Source organism: Curcuma longa, chromosome 4 (assembly GCF_044706935.1).
Source record: "Curcuma longa cultivar G26 ecotype Majalengka, Jawa Barat chromosome 4, ITB_CL_G26_1.1, whole genome shotgun sequence".
NCBI lineage: Eukaryota > Viridiplantae > Streptophyta > Magnoliopsida > Zingiberales > Zingiberaceae > Curcuma > Curcuma longa.
Window position 1 is genome coordinate 3705381 of NC_133864.1, and position 19165 is coordinate 3724545.

Here is a 19165-nt window from a genome sequence, read left to right on the forward strand (position 1 = left end):
TCCAGATGCCCAGCATCATTTGATTGCGTTCCCCATTTGAAAGAAAATTTCTACAAATACGTCGTAGTTGGGGATCGAACCGCGGGTCCCTAAATTACAATCCAGATGTTCTACCGTTGCATCATTGCCCCGGGGACACCCCTAGGCTCTTCAAATGACAAAGTGAAATGGTTTTCTTTTTTCTCATAATAAAATAAATAATATGAATCAAAATGTTTTTAAAAATAATAACTAAAAGAATAATTATATATTCGAGTTTGTGTTCGAGATTTTTTTGAACAATCCAAATCAATTTGGGGAAGTTATAAAAAATGTAGATGATAAATGCAATTTGGTTAAACTTTTGAGATTAAAAGTAAACCTTTCGAAGTTCTGGGACAAAATTGTAATTTTGTCTATATTGGCACCGCGTCACGAATTGGGATACGTTCCGCAGCCATCTTCCTCCCCTCCCGATCGGAGATCGCCGCCAGTGGCCGCCGGATCTCGCTTTTCTTCCTCGTGCTCTCCTTACAAGAGTAGCGGCAGCCTGGTACTTGTCTCCTTAGGCAGGAGCATTGCGACTTCTCGATCTCAAGCAAATCCGTTAGTCAGCTTCCTGTACTCGCGATCTCGGCAGAATCCGAACGAAGATTTGAAAATTTTCTTGTAAGGCGTAATTTTTGTTTCAAAAGGAAGTGAATTCAATTGATAATAGTTTAAGATTGAAACTTTTGAGTGTTTGGGCTCCGATTCAGCAAAAGATGCAGGATGGTGCTGATATCCGCAATCTTCCCATCGACATCGCTTTCGCTCGTCTTGGAGGTCTCCTTCTGTCTATTTATCTCCTGTTTGCAGCTCCTTTTTCTTATTTCTTTCGCCTTCGATTTCCATGTTGTGGTCCTCTTTCAGCAATCGCTCCATGATCCCCTGTGTTTTCCTTGTATTTTTAATTTTTTAAAGTATGAAATTCTGTTGATTTAGAATGGCTGGTGGACCGGAAGAGGATCCCTCAAGATTGGAGGAAGCGGCTGAGTTCGATCAAGTCTCGCATCTCGTCAGCGCTTTCATCACTGCCTAGAGATTTGGATCCCTTCTTCCAAACCCTAGACCTTGAAGGTAACTCTCCTTGCTTGTTATCCCTGTTTCCTTTTCTCAAGCATTCGGCTTCAACATCAGTGTGTTTGATCCTGAAATTGTGCGTAGAGAGGGATTGTGTTACCGAAAGTTAATTCTTTGAACTTAGGAGTGTTCATCAAATAGCATCATATTGTTAGGGAAGAAGGCGCTTTTGTTGCGTGTCGATTTACCTATAACTGCATTGTGATTGAAGCATAAAGACTACAAAATAAGTTCCTTAGTCGTTATTCCCCTAAAACTGTCCATGCTGACAATATAATGCCTTTTCAAACTAATTTTGAAGCTTTGCGTTGCTCATATTGCTTTATATCAGCCTGAAAATAGTAATTTGAAATGTGTTGGTTAAAAACAAATATTTGGAAGATGTTGGCTATGGGTGTTGCCGGGCCTGGGAGCTCAAGGTTGGAAGGTTCCATCACTCTTCATCAAAATTGTAAAATAATTACTAAATTAGTAAATTGTGAAGGATAGTTATCTAGAAAGGTATATAAGCTCCTGATTTATTTCCTTATGCCTATTTCCTGTTTCTATTGGTATAACCCTAATTCCCATTGGGCAACATAAGATGAATGGTTATAGATTTGGATTGAGAGGGACAAAAAGGTAGAATTCTTGTATATTAAACTGTTTTTCAAATAGGTGCACACACCGAAGCTCATCAGTATTGGGATGTTTTCTGAGTGAAGGATACTTGAACTATGATGAGAAAGTATATTCAATTTTTGTTATCCTTTCTAATGAGTCGTGTAAATTTATTTTCAGGATTAGGGTATCTAGAAGTAAAGCAAGTATATAAGATTCTTCTAAATTGTACCTCAGAAAGTCGTAATATTTTTGGAAGACTGTCAGGTTTTGCTGTAAGTTTTATGGACAAATCTTTGCTTCAACAATGCATTTTTATTAAGATTAGAGCATAATCCAGCACCCTGCAGGGAGAATGGGAGTCAATTGTGCGTTCTTTTGAGAAGGACCATGTTTTTCTAGGCGAGGCTGCTCAAATTATGGTTCAGAATGTTAACTATGAAATGTATGCTGCATTTTGGATATGAACTCTGTGTAAATTATTTGGCATACTTTTTTCGCTAATTTTGGTTGAATTTTGGTTGAAGTCCATATCTGAAAAGACAAATGCAAAAAGTTCAACAACAACTAGTTGAACTAGATCGCAAGCAAACTGATATTAAGAGAAATGCTGCTCTATCTGCTGCTAAATATTCTGAAGCTTGTCAAGAGCTTGGGTTACAGGTCATATTTCATAATTAAAGATAAATTTGCAGTTTTTTTTGTCTGCTTTATCTTGGTCTTTGATCTTTTATGGTTATTGATCCTACAAATGAGGTTTTTGTCACTGATTTTCCAATTTAAAATTTCAAACTTTTCTCATCTCTACAGGGGGAGAATGTAAGGTTGGAACTTCTAGAGGCTACCAAGATTCTTCCTTCTATCTTCAGTGAAATTTTGCAAGTTCTTAACAACGATTCCATTTTGAAGGCTATGAGTTATTATCAGGATTTTGTTAGAGATGTTCATACAGAGAAAGAGGTCTGCAACTAAAAATTAACTCTTCATACTGCTGCAATTAAATAAGATTGTTGGGTATCTTCATGCCTTATCTCTTCTCGTGTTGCAGAAAATTCCTGGTGCTGTGCTTCAAAATCTTAGATACCTTCATGAAAATCCACCATCTGTTCATGTGTCAATGTCTGCTGAGGTCCAAAATTCTCTTAGTGATATGTCACGGACAGATGCAGGCCATTTCCAAACTGGAGAACCAATGGATGCTGATCTTTCCATGGGTGGTATCGACTGGAATATTTCGGTAGATGATGCCCAAATTGACTGGGATATTGGGACCGTTGAACAGGTTGAAGAATCAGACAATGGCTTTGGCTCTTACGAACTAGTTGATTATAGCGCCGACTATCAGGAATCTGAAAATGGTAAAGCTATGCTAGTTGATGAGGAATCATTAAAAACAGCAGAGGATGAGGCTGCTGTCCTTGCTGATTCAGGGTCAGGAATATGCTGGGATGCAGGTCTTAAAAAATCACAATTTGCTACACTCGAAGATTCTGTTGTAACAGATGCAGGAGTAGAATCCCAACAAATTGCAATAGAGAAATCACAACCTAGTAGATTAGATGAAGAGAGAAGTCCATTCTTGGAGACAGAATATAGAAATAAGATACTTGATGATCTATTTGAGGTATTCTACCTTATTTATTACAACTCATGTTTGTTATCTATGTTATTTGGTGATTGCATTTTGTGTATTACTGCTTCCAATTTTCCATTTTTTTGCCCTATTTATATCGAAAAGATTCTCAACAGAATCTTTTTTACTGTGTTAGGGCATTGAATTGGTTGATCTGTTTTCTCAGATTATTGTGACCCTAGCATATTGTTGAACACCTTAGCAAGCTTGAAATTTTGCCCATATTTAGTTGCCCTGTGGATGAGAACTACTTAACTGCCATATTCTCTCACAAAACTATCTTCAAATGGTCAAATCTGATGCAATTCTTTATAACATAACCAACTGATGCAGTTAATAACTGAGAAATTTATTACAATTCGAGTTTGTATAGCTAGACATGGGGATACATAACAAATTCCAGCTGGTTCTTCAATCACTCGTAGTTAAATATTTGTTCCTTCGGATGATTTGGTACTTTGGAGATGATTTCATGTTGGTATATCAATTATTGATGTTTCTTTGCTTTCTTTGCACTTAAACACTAAGTTTGTAATTGGGTTTGATAATTTTACCAGGTGAAATCTTTTCTAAATCAGCGATTGGTAGAGATGACTAGTGAAGAAAGTTCTTCCTTACAGCAACATGTTCAGGCAGTAGCTCCCCCTGTTTTGCAACAATACTCACTTGATGCAATACAACTGATGATATCACAGATATCGTTGTCCATCTCAATGCTCACCGGCCGCAAAATGCGTGACTTGATTATGACACTCAATTCCAAAAGGCGAGCATTTGCTATTCCTTGAACTTGAAGAACAGCTTGTCTTAGGTTCTTCGACTAGTAGTTTGTGTACTTTCCATTGCAGGTTAGATTAATTTTTCTGCTACATTGATATAGGTTTCTAGACAAACTAGTGCTTACATTGGAGGAGAAGAAGCAACATGAAGTTAAGCTGCGAGAAAGCTTGAATGATTTATCGATAAGACATGTGGAGTTACAGAATACATTGTCTTCATCCTGGCCTAAACTTGTGAGTGCTATACATTCCTCTTTTGACAAAATTTCATTTTTACTCCACAATTTGCTAACTTTTTCATTTAGAATTTGATAAATTATATTTTACTTCCATACTACACCCTGAGGTTTCTGGATTTTTTTATTTAGCCCCTAAAAATTGTTAAATTACATTTTACATACCATTTTTATCTTCTGGTCTTAACACAAAACATTGGGAAAAAATCATTCTACCTCATGTAATTTACCTTTTCTCAAGATGCCTTTGGAATTTTACAACCATCAAAATGCCCCTACAAGATCTTCAAACTTTTTCTTTCACACCATAATTAGTTTTTTTAATTCAAGAACTTGGCCCTTTTCAGGAAGCAGCAGTAGCAAAAACAAGGGAACTAAAACAGCTTTGTGAGTCGACATTGTCCGCGATGTTCGATGGTAGACCAGTCAATATAACAGGAGAGATCAATACACTCATAGCTGCCAGTGTTAGCTCATGAGGACATAATCACTACTCGCCACCATGTCTCCTCCAAGAACCCTAACTGAGGTCTTGTTTTCGCAAAGATATGATAAACCAAAAGAATGAACATTCAAAAAGGACAGAAAAATAATGAGGTGAGATGGCAAAAAAACTTAAGACTTTGAGTTGTAAGGGATGAGTTATGAAGTAAGAAATAGATCTTCATCTTTTGACTTTCTTTTCTTCCAATCTATCCTTTTATTTATCCCTTCAAAGAAATTGGCCAAGGTCAAATGTTTACATGAATTGTTTGCTAGGCAATTCTTTCCAAATGTTTATCAAATCAGATCACTCAATCAGATGGATCAAGTCAGATGAATCAATTTTATTGCTATGCTTACACATATGGCACAACAGAAGAACATGCCAACATGATTCAGTGACAATTTATATAATTTTGTGTGTGATAAGGAGAGTGTGAAGAGGAGTGAGAATTTACAAAAGAACTTTAATGTCTTTCAACCTATTGCATTTTTATAATTTAGAACTTCCATGCAAAAGAACTTTAATGTCATGTTTAATGCATATATTTTTAACGTGGGACTTTGATTTATCTCAACAGTTTTATGCATGGTAGATAAGATAAAATGTTTTGTGGATTGGGAAAAGATATAAGAAAGAATAAGACACAAAATACAACGGGGAAAAAATAATCAAACTTTGGTCTTCATTTCCCTCTTTCTTTTTTCTTTCTTGAGTAAATAAGAATTTGCCATTTATCATTATATAAATAAACATTTTTAATTATTCATATAATCAACAAAGTACTTTTTAAAAGTATTAAAATAATACATTTTTGAATTTTTTTTCCTTTGCAAGCTACCTTAAGATGTTATAATTTTGATCAAAGTTGTTCATATTATTTTAAAGAGTTCCAGTTTTAATTAAAGTTATATCATATTGGAGTAGCTTTAAATAAAATTATAACATTTTAGAGTAATTTTAATTAAAGCTATTTCAAGATGGAACATATAAAGATATTTTGAGAATTAAATTATGGGTGAAATATTATTTTGATAAAAATTTAATTGAGAGTTTCATTTTTAATAATATAGATAAAAGGGTACCCTTTTATTTTTTTTCCTTTTTTTCTCTTCCTTCCAAATATGTATTTTTTTAAATAAAACAAACCTTAATTTGTTAGATCATCAAAATCTAAGTGTCTTTTATCTTAATATATTCCATTGATGTTAATTTAACATAATTTTAATATATTTTTTTGATAACTTTCCGCATATGCTATTGAAAGGTAGCGCATCCAATCTCATGCCTCTTCGAATCCTGACCGTTGATCTCGTCATCCGATACGAAAATTAAAGCATGCCCCAAATACTAAAATGATTTGCTGTTCATAGCATCACAGCAACATCCCAAGATCCATAGTGGGGACCAACCTCGAAACCTGCACCCTGTCTCGGTTCGAACGACTGATGTCACCTCCCAGGACCACGCGTCGAATCCTGGCCGTCCATGCCATCCGTCGCGAAATCTAAAGCATCGCACGCCGAAAGATCCGCATTTCCGCGCGCTACCCGTTGCATAAATATGTATCCTGTCTGGATTAAGCAGCTTCTTTTGAGCGTCACCTTCCCTAAACCCCTACCGGTTTCCATTTATGGCAAAGAACCTCCATCGCCTTCGTTGTTCGTCGTCGATAAATAGCAGCCGTTTCCTCTCCTCGGTCTCTTGCAGATCGGAGCAAGGAAGCGAAGCGTGATGGCAGGCGTAGCCCCGAAGATCTCCTTCTCTTCGTCTCCTGCTAGGATCTCTGGGTTCGCCTCGCCTCGACGGCTGACCTGCAATTTCACATCTCTGTCTAGATCCACGTTGCCGAGGGCTTCCCTCAGCGTCCGGAGGGTCTCCTCGGCCTCCACGATCTCGGATACCTTCTCTCGCCTGAAGGAACAAGGGAAGGTAAGTGCGAGAAAATCTACGCTTCTTTCACTGTTTTGTTTTGGTTCTGGTTCCGGAATCGATGGCAGTTCTTCTTGATGGAATTTAAGTGTTTTGGTCTGGTTTTTTTGGTGTTTCTTCATTTGGGGAACAAAGGATGAGCAAAGTTTTCTGTTTTGCTGCCTTCGTACTAGTGTGGCAATCAGAATGTGTCACGGAATTTCTTTCTTTTGTTTGATTGATGGAAGCTTTTAATATGTTTTGGAAATTTGGTTTTTGGTGAAAGTGATCAAAGTTTGGAGAAAATTGAAATTTGCTTGTATTTGTTTGATCACTGATATCTTGTGAAAAAAATTTGACTTGTTATTATCCTATATAGCATTATATTGAAAAGAAACCATCGAACGATTGAGAATGTAAAATAGTAATATCCAATTTTCTACTTAGTTACTGAGGAACTTTGCGCGTCTCTTGTTTTTCTGCAACTCTGCTCTATCGTAACCAACTAATAAGATGACAAAAGATAAAATGCACTAGAAAACACCATGAACAGGCCCCTTATCTGATCAAACAGAACTTTCTCAACCACTTAAATGTATGGATGTGAGGCTCAAGTATTTTGTTTGTAAATAGTTGGCTGGTGCTATAACTAAATACATCAAACTTTGTTTACTAAAATGTTGCAGCTTTTCTTACTGTTTTTTTTTTTAATTTTGCCTTTTTGAAGGTATTTTAACTGATTTTGATCATGGTCTATAGGTTGCACTTATACCCTTTATCACTGCTGGAGATCCTGATCTATCCACAACATCGGAAGCATTGAAAATTCTAGATTCTTCAGGTTCGGACTTGATCGAATTAGGCGTTCCATACTCTGATCCTTTGGCAGATGGACCTGTAATTCAGGTGCTATATGTGATCTCTTCTTTTTTCTTTGCTGACTGAATATTTTGTTGGTCACTTACATATCATTTATACTAGGCTGCTGCTACACGTGCATTACAGAATGGAACAAACTTTGATGGTGTTATATCAATGCTAAGGGAGGTATGACTAATCTAGTCATTATTTTTTTTTGTAAAGAATCATGATTAAAAATAAAAAGTATGGTTCTGTGTTTTTTTTTTAATCTGAGCCTTTATTTATCGAAGTGGATAATATTGATTCCTCTTACTTTGTGAGGCTCTTTGTCAGATACGAAACTCATTTTGTTACATCTGATAGTCCTAATACATGTTCTATCCCAAAATAACCTTTAAGTTGAGTGACAATTATTCTGATCACAAGCTAACTTGAATACCTTCAGGGCAAACAAGGATGGATGGCTTCTTGTTTTACATTTCTCCAGTTTAAGAAAGATCTTTAACCATGATTTGTTCCATGTTTACTTTGTGGAATATCTTAAGTTGGCTCGTCAATCTGAGTTTGATTTTCATAAAACTGCTGCTCTGATCCTTATTTCTTGTCAATGATATGCTTTATCTCTCTTTGCAAGACTCGTAGGATCACTCTGTTTTATCTGAAAACACTGGTAGATTTGACAGCAGGAATTATTTTTTCCATGATACTGGGAATAACAATAACCAATCTTATTTGAAGAAACAAAAATATCGTGATTATGTGGAGGAATATAGAATTACTGATAGATCTTGAGAGAGTGGTATTCCATGCTGTTACAATCCAATATGCATGTCAAGATATTGGCAAGACATTGGTTGCATACTAAGCTAGCATCTTTCTTTCTCTGATTACAATGAATAAGCAGACATCAAATTCTCTGAAGTGGCAAAATTTTAAGTCTCATTTGTGAATAAACTGTTTGGATAGTTTTTCTCTTCTCCATGTCCTATCAGCTGACTTTTCCATACAAAAATAATGATGTGCTATTCTATTTTCTAAAATTATTACACGTGACCTTTTCTAGTTTTTTGTCCAACTTCACCAGTAATTTAATTGCTATAAGTATCTTTGCAACAATTTTGTTTTTTTTTTTTTGAGATGGGTTTTCATGTTGTGCTGCTATAAATAACTTGTCTAAACAGGTAGTGCCTCAATTATCATGCCCAATTTCTCTCTTCACATATTACAATCCAATCCTAAAGCGTGGAGTTGAGAAGTTCATGTCTATTATAGAAGAAGTTGGTGTACGTGGTAATTACTCTATTCTCTTACTCATGAACTAAGTCCCGTCTTCTCCTAACATGCAGAATGGTTTCCTTGTTCACATATTTCACTCTTGCAACTTCTCCTAACATGCAGAATGGTTTCCTTGTCCTAGAAGTTTATTTCACTAGTGTTTTTAATGCATCATCAAACAAGTTGTTGGTAAATAACTAATGGCTGTTACTTTGCAGGGCTTGTTGTGCCTGATGTTCCTTTAGAGGAGAATGAAAGTTTAAGAAAAGAGGCCATTAAGCATAACATTGAGTTGGTATGTCCCTTAGTTTGACATTTGCTTATGAATCTTAAATCTAAGTGCACACTCACATTCTGACTGATAAAAGAGACACATTGTGTCCACGAGAGACTTGTATTTCTGAACTAAAAAGAAAGTGGTGAGGATCTTTGTTATTTTTCTTTGGAAAAATGAAAATGCTCATATGTTTTTTTTATAGTTTTTTCACTTTAAAATTGTTAACTTAAAGAGTCTATTTCACCTGGTATCTTACTTTTCGAGAATTAGGACTGTAAATGAACCGAGCCAAGTCAAGTTTTGTGGTGTTCAAGTTTGTTTGATAAGGTAACCAAGCTAAGTCAAGTCATGCTTAAAATGAATCAAGCAGTTGAAATGATTGTTCAAGCTTGGCTTAACTTTTTTGATTGTTTGAAACTTTTACATTTTAAGCTTGTTTGGTTGGTTATTGAGTTTGATAATATAAACTTGTTTGTTCATTTTGAAAATTTCTTTGTTTATTTAGCATATTGATAAGAGTTTTATTGATAAATACGGCTCAACAATATTGTTCACGAACATTAACTGGTTGAACTCGTATGTGTTTAAGCTTGCCTGTTTAGTTTAACGAGTTGTTTAAGTTTATTCATTTAATTCATCTTGCGTGTATTGAACGAATATAAACAAACTCTTACCAAATCAAACATTAAACTTTTTCATGAATATTCGGTTCATTTACAGCCCTACCGAGAACTTAATAACAGTGTCCAAACAATTACGGATCTCAATTGATGTTGAAATGCCCGTAATGTCACATTTGCTTTGGATGGTTTATCATTTTTGTTTTCAAATTGCCATATTGATTGATGGTTTGATAACCTTCTACAAGCATTTTGCATTCATTAACATTTGCCTTATCTGAGTTTTACAATCTTCCACACAACATTACCCTTTTTCCCCCTTTTGACATTGTAGGTTCTGCTTTCAACACCAACCACTCCGCCTGAACGAATGAAAAAAATTGCACAAGCTTCAGAAGGATTCATATACTTGGTAATTTGTTTGACTTTGTTCATGCTCTTAATATCATCATACATGTCTTGTATCAAAATATTGCTCAACAAAGCCAACTCTGTTATCTGCCTACCAACACAAAGTTAAAAAAGTACAAAACTAGAAGTTGAGAGATCTCGCCTCAAACAAATCATCCGTCACAATGCACACATCGATACCATCAGAAAGATTTTGTTTCAGCAGCTGTATTTTGTATTTAAACTGCTAAAACTTTTATGCTATGTCAAATAGTTGTTTTGCTAATTCATGAGCCAATTACTCATATTTCTGAATCTTTCATGCAGGTGGCCACTGTTGGAGTTACTGGTGCTCGTGAATCTGTTAACTCGGGAGTACAATCTCTCCTGCAAGAGATTAAAGAGGTTTTCAATCTCATTTCTTTCTGTCATTTTGTATGCGATCTGTTTGCAGCATATCAAAGATAGAAACTGATACTTCCAGTTTAATACCTGTCTGGGGGTAAACTTGAATAGCTAACTATATCAAGAGCTTGAACGTAAAAATCACTACGAATCAACTAATTTCCAATGCTTCTGATGCATTCTATACTTATCTGACTGTTCACCTTTTCGCTTTAAAAGAAAGAAAACACGTTTAGCTACATGTTTCAGCTAGCAAGTCATTCAAATTGTGGCTAATGCTTGACTATTCGCAGACAACCCCTAAACCAGTTGCAGTTGGGTTCGGAATATCAAAACCTGAGCATGTCAAGCAAGTCTGTACACACAATCTACCGCCATTAATTTCTTTAACATTTTGGAGCTGAATGCTCTTGATTTACCAGTTCAGTAATCTTATAGGTAGCCGGATGGGGAGCAGATGGTGTGATCGTCGGCAGTGCATTCGTTAAGCTTCTAGGCGAGGCGAAATCCTCCAATGAAGGGCTAAAGGAACTCGAAACCTTCACTCGCTCCTTGAAAGCTGCACTTCCATGAGATGGAACCAGACTGATAAATTAGGAAGATGATCGTAAGCATGCCTTGTGCGATTTGCTTCTTCATAAACCCCCCATAGAAGGATCAACAGGACTGGGTTAATAACTGAAACTATTGTATTCTGGTTCCTGTTCCTAGACATTGATTCATTCAGAAAATAATAAAATGATGGCCAATGCATCATTCAAAGTCCTCGTAGAATTACATTTGAGTGCCCTCACGGATGTTTGTGTTCTGAATTTATTAGGTTATAATAGTTCTTTAAATCTCTTGGCATAACTTCCACAGGGAAAGAAAGAGCAGCATCAATCAAGCTCACCCCCCTGCCATGATTCCAGTGCCACAGTGCAGTCATCTTGCAGGAGGTATGCAATTCCATGAAAAGCCATTCTTGCTCCTTCAATTGTCACCACTTAGGAAACAGATAGAAAAAAGAATTCAGATTTTGCTTTTCTCTTCTCTTCTCTTGTCTTTGCTTTGTTTACTTTAGATGGTCCATGAATCTTCTTTTCTTTTCCACCATTATTTGTCTTTGCAGTCCTCTGCTGCTGTTGATACATCAATAAAGTGGTCCTCTTTTAGGATCATAATTAGCAGCACTGTTGGGAGGCACCCATGGCAATGGAGTTGGTAGGGAATTCAGAGTGTGCAACTCCTAGTAAGGTATATTTCATTTCCCTTCTATTTTATTTGGTTTGGATTATTTTACCTTTGCGTAAATAAATATAGCTGAAAGAAATTTTATTTAAGTTGTATTCGCTCGACCGATAGGGATGTAAATTAGCTAAGCGAGTTGTTTTTGAGATCCTTTCCTCTGTTTACTCAAATTTGATAATTATTATAGGGATGTAAATTAGCTAAGCGAGTTAAATATTATAGTATTTAAATTTATTTGATAAAATAACTTAGTTAAATTAAATCATTTTTAAAATGAATCAAGTCGTGATTATTTAAATTTAATTTAATTTTTTTTATGAGTTTGAATTTGATATGTTTAGTTGTTATTTTTCAATTCAAATTTATTTGATTATTTAAAATTTTTATATTTTAAATCAGTTTTGGTTGGTTATTAAATTTGATAATATAAATTTATTTATTTATTTTAAAAGTTTCTTTATTTATCATATTGATAAAAATTTTATTGATGATCATAATTTATAGTTTATGAACACATGTGTTTCGAATTTGTTTATTTAATTTAATAAATTATTTAAATTTATTTATTTAATCATGTATATTGTACTAAATTGAATATCAAATTTATTCATAAATCATTGGACTCTGTAGGTTGAATTATGTTCAAAATAAATTATTTTTTTTGATAATTTAGGATAGTTATCTTAGAAGTGACCGACTCGATCTCACATAAATTCTCATTAGCTACCATATAAATTGAGAATACAGATGAATTTTGACAAATGGTCAAAATGTTATAAAATTTTTAAACTTCTCAAATGTAAAATTGAGGTGACAATGAAATGGTTATCCTAAAGTAATTGTACACTAGCAATTATGTTAATTGAATATCAAAATATATTATATAATTATTAAAAAAATTAAATAATTATAAAATGTATCATTTTAAAAAATATTAGTTGGAAATATTCTTAAAAAGATATAGCAATCAAATTGACAATGTTTTTTTTATATTTTTCCATCTTTTTTTTAATTGATCATTCTAGCAAGTCTACGTAGTCAATTCTATGATCATCTATAAAAAAATAAATTGAAAAATTATAGTTGACCACTACACTATTTGTATTGTCATCTTTATATGCATTTATTGTTCGATTAGATTTCACTCAAAATATTTTATTTTCTTAATATTAAGCATTTATATAAAATCTAAGATGATAAGGAAAAATATTAACGCTCACTTATGATATTATATCACTCAAAAGAAAATTCCAAAAATATTAGTAAAACAAACTAATTTTTACGTATTTATTTTTTGCAAGGCCAAAGCAAGTCCGGTGAGAAATTTATCCTCGCCGGCGCCGTCGTCCACGGCGAACCCACCACTCCTATTGCGCCCGGCGTCGCTTCCTCGTCACAGGATTCTATGTCGGCCAAGTTTACGCGTGGTCCGTGGACGGCATCACCGGAGTTGTCCTTCGCTTCAGCTTCTTCCACGGCGGCCGCGCGGTGGTAAGCGGAGAACCACTTGGTCCTCATGTACTCGTGCCGCCTCCACGGCGGCACGTGCAGGCCGTTCTTCTTCAGGCTCTGCTGCGCTGCCTCCGAGGCGACGGCCACGATCTGCTGGAGACGGTGGGGCTGGCCGACGAACACCTGCGGCAGGAGCTGGAGGATGGCGCGGTACGTCTTGCTGGGCCGCGCCACCTCGAACTCCGACCGGAAGCCCGCGTCCACCAGGAGGCGGTCGCCGCCGACCACCGCGTCGACGTACTCGTGCTCCCCGGCCGGAAAAGAAGGATTTTTCTCCCATCGGGACTTGCAAATGGCCGCGTCGTAGCCGAGCGATCGAAGTCCGGCGGCCAACACCGCTGTGCAGTTTCTCATGATCTTTGAGCTCCTCGCTTTGTCGAGGATTCTCGATGCATCCGCCAAGAGATTTCTCTCCGCCATGCTCGCGCAGAGCACCAAACTCTACTCGAATCATCACAAACGGCTGTCGTAGCTCGAAACTGGGGCGCAAAAGGAAAGAGGGCGAAGGCGAAATGGAAGAACTTACCTTAATCGCCTCGATCGCGTCCCTGTCGTCGTCGTCGTCGTCTTCGTCGTCGCTGCCTTCGGAGTTGGCGTGGAAGCAATTGCAGCGGCCCCGCGGTGGCTTCTCGTGGTTCCCCTCCTCGAAGAAACCGAAAACCATGGCGTCCAAGCTCGCCGCGTCGTCGGAGTGGTCCTTCCCGTCACCAGACCCCGCAGCTTTCTCCGCCGACGTGCTCCTCAAGAACTGTCGCTCGAAGAGCCGCTTCAGGCGCGACTTCGCGACAGGCTTCGCCGGCGCGAAGGCCACCTCTCCCCTACAATCGATCGGTTGGACCTTCATCGGGAATGAACGGCTTTGGCCGCGCGATTCCGATCAGAAGAGAACACGATCGAAATCGCAATGAGAATCACAAAATCGAGACCAAAATCTCGGATTCGAGATCGATACGGCTCCCAAAACAAGAAACCCTAAATTTCGAACACGAAAAAAATATGAGAAAACACGGCGATGAAGATTCAACAAAACTCCTCCATTTCATCTATCATTGCTAGAGAAATCCCTGAAACAAAAAACACGAGGTTCGATCTTGAATCCAGATGAGCTAAGCCAACGCAAATACAGAGGATATTCCGGCGACATTCGCCGTTGAACAGGCGATTTCCTCCATTGATCCTGGCGGAGGAGCAGGACCGGAGAGTAGAGAGAAAGGAGACTCATCGAGGGTTTTTAAAGGAGCCGAGCGAACTTGTTGTTCGGATCCTCTACGTTGCATGCTACAGGGACCGCTTTGCATCTCGTTCATGATGATGCCACGTGTTTATATTATATACAAGGTAAAAATTAAAAAAAACACCCTTTATTTTTGTTATCATCAATATGCCCCACCCATTTTTTTTTATTATAACACTATTATTGTAATTTGACCAAAATTGTTAAAAGTAATTTTAGTTTAACTAATTTTAATCTAACTGATAAATTTTAACCTTGTTGAAAAAACATATTATAATATGATCATCTTTTACATGTAACAATTTTGCTCTATTTCAAATTTTAGAAAACATTTTAAAGATAAAAAAAACATGAAATGTCGTTTTAATATTTTGTTAATATGGAGCATTTCATTTTTAATCTTTTTATATATTATTCAACCCAATAAAGCTTATGACAAAAAGTATATTATTTTTTAAAAAACATTTAAATATAGTTTTTTCCCTATCATAATATTGAATTTTATCAGTAAGATTTCTAGTCATATTTCTCAATTAATTTTATACTTTATTCTTAATTTTAAGACATTAAAACAGATGAAAAAACAAACCACAACAGTGAATGTGTAATTCACTCCTTAAATTCTTGAAATAAGATATTTTAGTTAGGATTAAATTTCAAAAATCTTTAATAATTGAAATATATATATATTATTGTTTTTATATTAATAAAAAAAATTCTCTTTTGTCTTTGTTTCTGAAAGGAGGAGACCTTAAATCATCATATCAAGGACCACTGACACATGAGTGCCCCCCCCCCCCCCCCCCCCCCCCCCCCCCCCCCCCCCCCCCCAATGAACTTATTATGATCACGAAGTGGAAAATAGAGAGAGAATGAGATGTTTACTTGGATGGATTGAGGCAAAGTAAACAGATCAAAGAAGGATCTCTCTTTTTTCTACCAAAAATCGATCAACTAAAAAATCGATGAATGTTTTACATCATATACTGCTTCATGGGTGTGGTGTAGTGATAAAGAATTCGAAGGAGCAATAAAAGTACCAAAGTTTTTATTTCAAATGGGACAGATATCTTAAGAGTAAATTTCTGAGTGTCGATGGATGCTCAAAGTCTCAAACAGTACCTGAATTACCAAAAAAATATATAAAATGATCAAAATTCTTCTGGACTCTAGTGATCATTTGAACCCTGTAAAGGTTACATAACATCAAGGTGTCAGTAGAAAATAAGACAGAGGACAAGTTAGGTCAAGAAGTGACCTAATCAGAGGAGCTTTGCCCAAAAGCATGACAAGCTCAACAAGCTGAGGGACAACTACAAGATCCGCAACAATCAATTGCACATCTTGTCACTTTTATCAAAAGGTTACCTGTGGTTTAGGGCACTGTGTTTGCTTCAGTTTGCTTGGTGCATCTGCTTTAAGAGCACAATATGCGTATTGGAGATGGGAGACAAGATTTGGACAGGAAAATAATGGCATCTGAGTGAATTTGTACCATGTTGATCCACCAAAACCCTGCTGTTGGACAAGAGCTGACCTAGAAACAAGATGCAACCAAAGAATACAGTGAGTGGAAAGGATGGGAGACGAGAATTTGTAAGTATGATGTGTGGTAACTGAAGAAGAAGATTTAGATCAAGTTGTTCGATATAGCAGTGTAATGTATATGTTAACAGATCGAGTATGAAGAATAAGTCATGGCCAACTGTAGCTTCTCAATTTACCTCCTCGCAGATAGTCGTAGGACCGACCGTGTGAGACTGCTGAGGTGGCAAATTCCACCTTTACTGAAAAGTATGAAGAATAAGTACGCTTAACATAAAAACAAGTGCATAAATACTAAAGAAAAAGAAGTGCACCTGATATTGGTTGATGAATGGAGGCATTTGAAAATGTATTCCTAGTATCGTGCGATGGATAAGTGTGCTTTAAGAAGAAATCCATAAAGAAGGTTTGTACTTGAGGATATATGTGTTTTACATAAAATGTTTTATTTCTAAAAAATATTTTTAGAATACATTTTTAAATGAAAGAGTTTCATTTAAGCTCTCTCTAAGCCCATATATATGAATCTTAAAGTTATAATTTTCTTAATTTATTTTTACCACCAATTAAAAGATACCATGATAAGTGAATGTCATAGTTCTATCGTTCTATTTTTTATAACTAGATACAAAGTGTCTCAGTTATGTTTTAACAGATGTCATAGTTCAATTTTAGCAAGTGTTATGATTCTATGTTAGTAGTCACCACAATTCTATTGTTTTATTTTTTTTTTCATAAATAGTAAGTGTCACAGTTCTATTTTAGAAAGAGCAATGATAAACTACATGAAAAATGTAGCATGAAACTCAACATGATACACTCCATGCAGTGGGTTCTACATCCATGCAGTGGAGCCCACATCCATACAGTTGAGTGTGTCATGTTGAGTTTCATGCTATATTTTTCATGTAGCGTATCATTTTTCTTTTAAAAACCTAGCATCAGCGCAATAACTTGATGGATCATAATATGATCTTCTTTTACTTGATGACAGTTGGATAAATAGAAAGTGATCCCTCGAATACAATTGGATAAACAGAAGAGGTCAAGATTAACGGTCATCTGCAAGGATTTCTTTTTTCCATATAGGATAAACTAGATCCTGAAAGATTCAGGGCAAACAACTTGAAATCAAAGAGTATATTTCACTAGTCAGAGCTACTCTAATGAAAATTTAGGGCAAACTACTGTGATTAATCTAGAAGAAAGATGAAGTACATAATAAAAAACACAAGATATAATAAAAACCTACTTTAGGTGGCAGAAGTTTAATCTAAGTATGACATAATTCTGTAAGAGCAGACATTTAGGCTGCTGGACAAGTAAGGTCATCTAGGGTCCGTTTACTTGGATAGAAAGTCAAGAGGGAGGAGAGAAACGATTGCAGAATTACATACAAAGCTCCATTATGTATGTCTATCTTTTGTGTACATCTTCCATTCAAAGTAAACAAATCCTTAGGTTCAAAAATTCTAACCAAGCTACAGTACATTCCCAAAACACAGTTCTTCCAAAAATAATCTCTCCAGTCCGAGAACATATCATATATTTACTTAAACCCGTAGGTCCTTGGGCGGATCCCACATTAGCTCCAAGATGTTGGTCTCTAACTGGCTTGAGCTTGAGAAACCTTGGGCCTAGTAGGCCTATAAAACTCACTAGGATAAGTGGTATTGTTAAACCAGACGAAACAAAAAGCGGTGAAACCAAACCATATAAATGCACAACGAGCCCATGCAAAGGGTTTGGTTAAGATATGCTAAATTCCACCAATAATACAAATGGCACCTAACCATACGTGTCTCCCAATTATATCTTCTAAATCGTCCACGCTAACAATCCATCTTTCTCCCCCAAATGGCGATTTCAGTAAGTAACAAAGCAGAAGCATGCTGCATAAGGCCCTTAGTGTTGGAAAATGCCTAGGTTGGGCCTTTCTATTCGAAAATACTTAAATCAGTTCCCTCCCAAAGGTACAAGTACTCATAGCATTACATTCTCAACTATGTAGATGCAGTGTATACTGTCTAAGAGTTGAATGCACAACACTTTGCAACCTGAACTAAGTAAATTCACAAAAGGAAAATCATGCACAATCTGTTTTTTTTTCCATTAGAAATTTGTTGTTTTGCATCAGATAGAAGAACCATGTAGTATGTACTTGTGAAGCCCCACTAAAGATTGGTCTACAGTCATTGTCTACTTGCCACCATTTAACTGCGAATCCAAATCAATACATTCATCCTTTCTAGGGACCTTTCATCTTTCACCCTTGTGTAGTCTACAAAAGAATCAAGACCATGTTTCCTTGTTTTTGGTACATGCTAAACAAGAAGAAACAGCCCTAAAGTTCCAACTCGATGTATAGAAACAAAATGGCATGTTACGGCATTAGCGAGAACTAGTAGTAAAAAGGAAAGGACTCCTGCACCATGACAACCTTTTGACATGTTAACTTGTGATCAGAACAGACAATTTTAGAACTATGATATATGTCACCAGTTACTGCGAGGCAGACCAGCATTTCAAACACCATTTTGTTTTTGATAAACTTGTGGAATGCCAAGTTATGATCAGAACAATAGACAACATCAGAAATGGAATATTTGTTATCAGTGACTGCAATGCAGGTACCAAAAAGGATGCTCATAATCTTCGATCTCATTCAAACAGACCAAATTAGTTCGTATCAGCAGAAAAAAATCAGTTGTATTTTTCTGCATCAATGCGCATGAACTTTTGCGGATAAATGAAAGAATTAGCATTCCCTACGTTCCTTATCAATTTTGAAAATGTACATCATCGGCCAACATCAACATTTTATGATCGATAGCGATTTAAGATCCAAAGGATAATTTCAATAAGAAAACGGAAGAATAAACGTGAGATCTATCAATATCATTTCAAAATGAAAGAGAGGGGCGAAAAGAGTTTTACTTCAAAAACCCAATCTTCTTGCCCCAGGCGATTGAGGTCCGCCGAGATCCGAAGCCTCCCTCAGCTGTACTCCGCGCAGGGACCTTGTGATCAATCCTTGGGGGTTGCGATCGACCCATCAACCTGCATTCCGAC

General features: G+C 36.3%; 3 protein-coding genes across 3 annotated transcripts; 2 read left to right on the forward strand and 1 right to left on the reverse strand.

The window, feature by feature from the left end:
* The first annotated feature begins 441 nt into the window (after positions 1–441).
* LOC141827416 (CDK5RAP3 protein homolog) lies at positions 442–5259 on the forward strand. The gene is made up of 11 exons (XM_074714650.1): positions 442–648; positions 738–804; positions 964–1098; positions 1882–1976; positions 2052–2146; positions 2229–2364; positions 2512–2661; positions 2750–3325; positions 3892–4100; positions 4215–4347; positions 4697–5259. The coding sequence occupies exons 2-11, from the start codon at positions 744–746 to the stop codon at positions 4826–4828; spliced, it is 1722 nt and encodes a 573-aa protein (XP_074570751.1). The 5' UTR covers positions 442–648; positions 738–743; the 3' UTR covers positions 4829–5259.
* A 1308-nt stretch (positions 5260–6567) lies between these two features.
* Positions 6568–11231, forward strand: LOC141827403 (tryptophan synthase alpha chain-like). Its single transcript, XM_074714631.1, has 9 exons — positions 6568–6765; positions 7504–7650; positions 7726–7791; positions 8787–8895; positions 9099–9175; positions 10112–10189; positions 10495–10572; positions 10866–10925; positions 11011–11231. Exons 1-9 carry the CDS (start codon positions 6568–6570, stop codon positions 11143–11145), a joined length of 948 nt encoding a protein of 315 aa, XP_074570732.1. The 3' UTR covers positions 11146–11231.
* Positions 11232–13089: 1858 nt separating this feature from the next.
* Positions 13090–14158, reverse strand: LOC141828592 (uncharacterized). The gene is made up of 2 exons (XM_074716044.1): positions 13841–14158; positions 13090–13755 (listed from the first exon to the last, which is right to left on the reverse strand). Exons 1-2 carry the CDS (start codon positions 14156–14158, stop codon positions 13090–13092), a joined length of 984 nt encoding a protein of 327 aa, XP_074572145.1.
* Positions 14159–19165: the final 5007 nt, after the last annotated feature.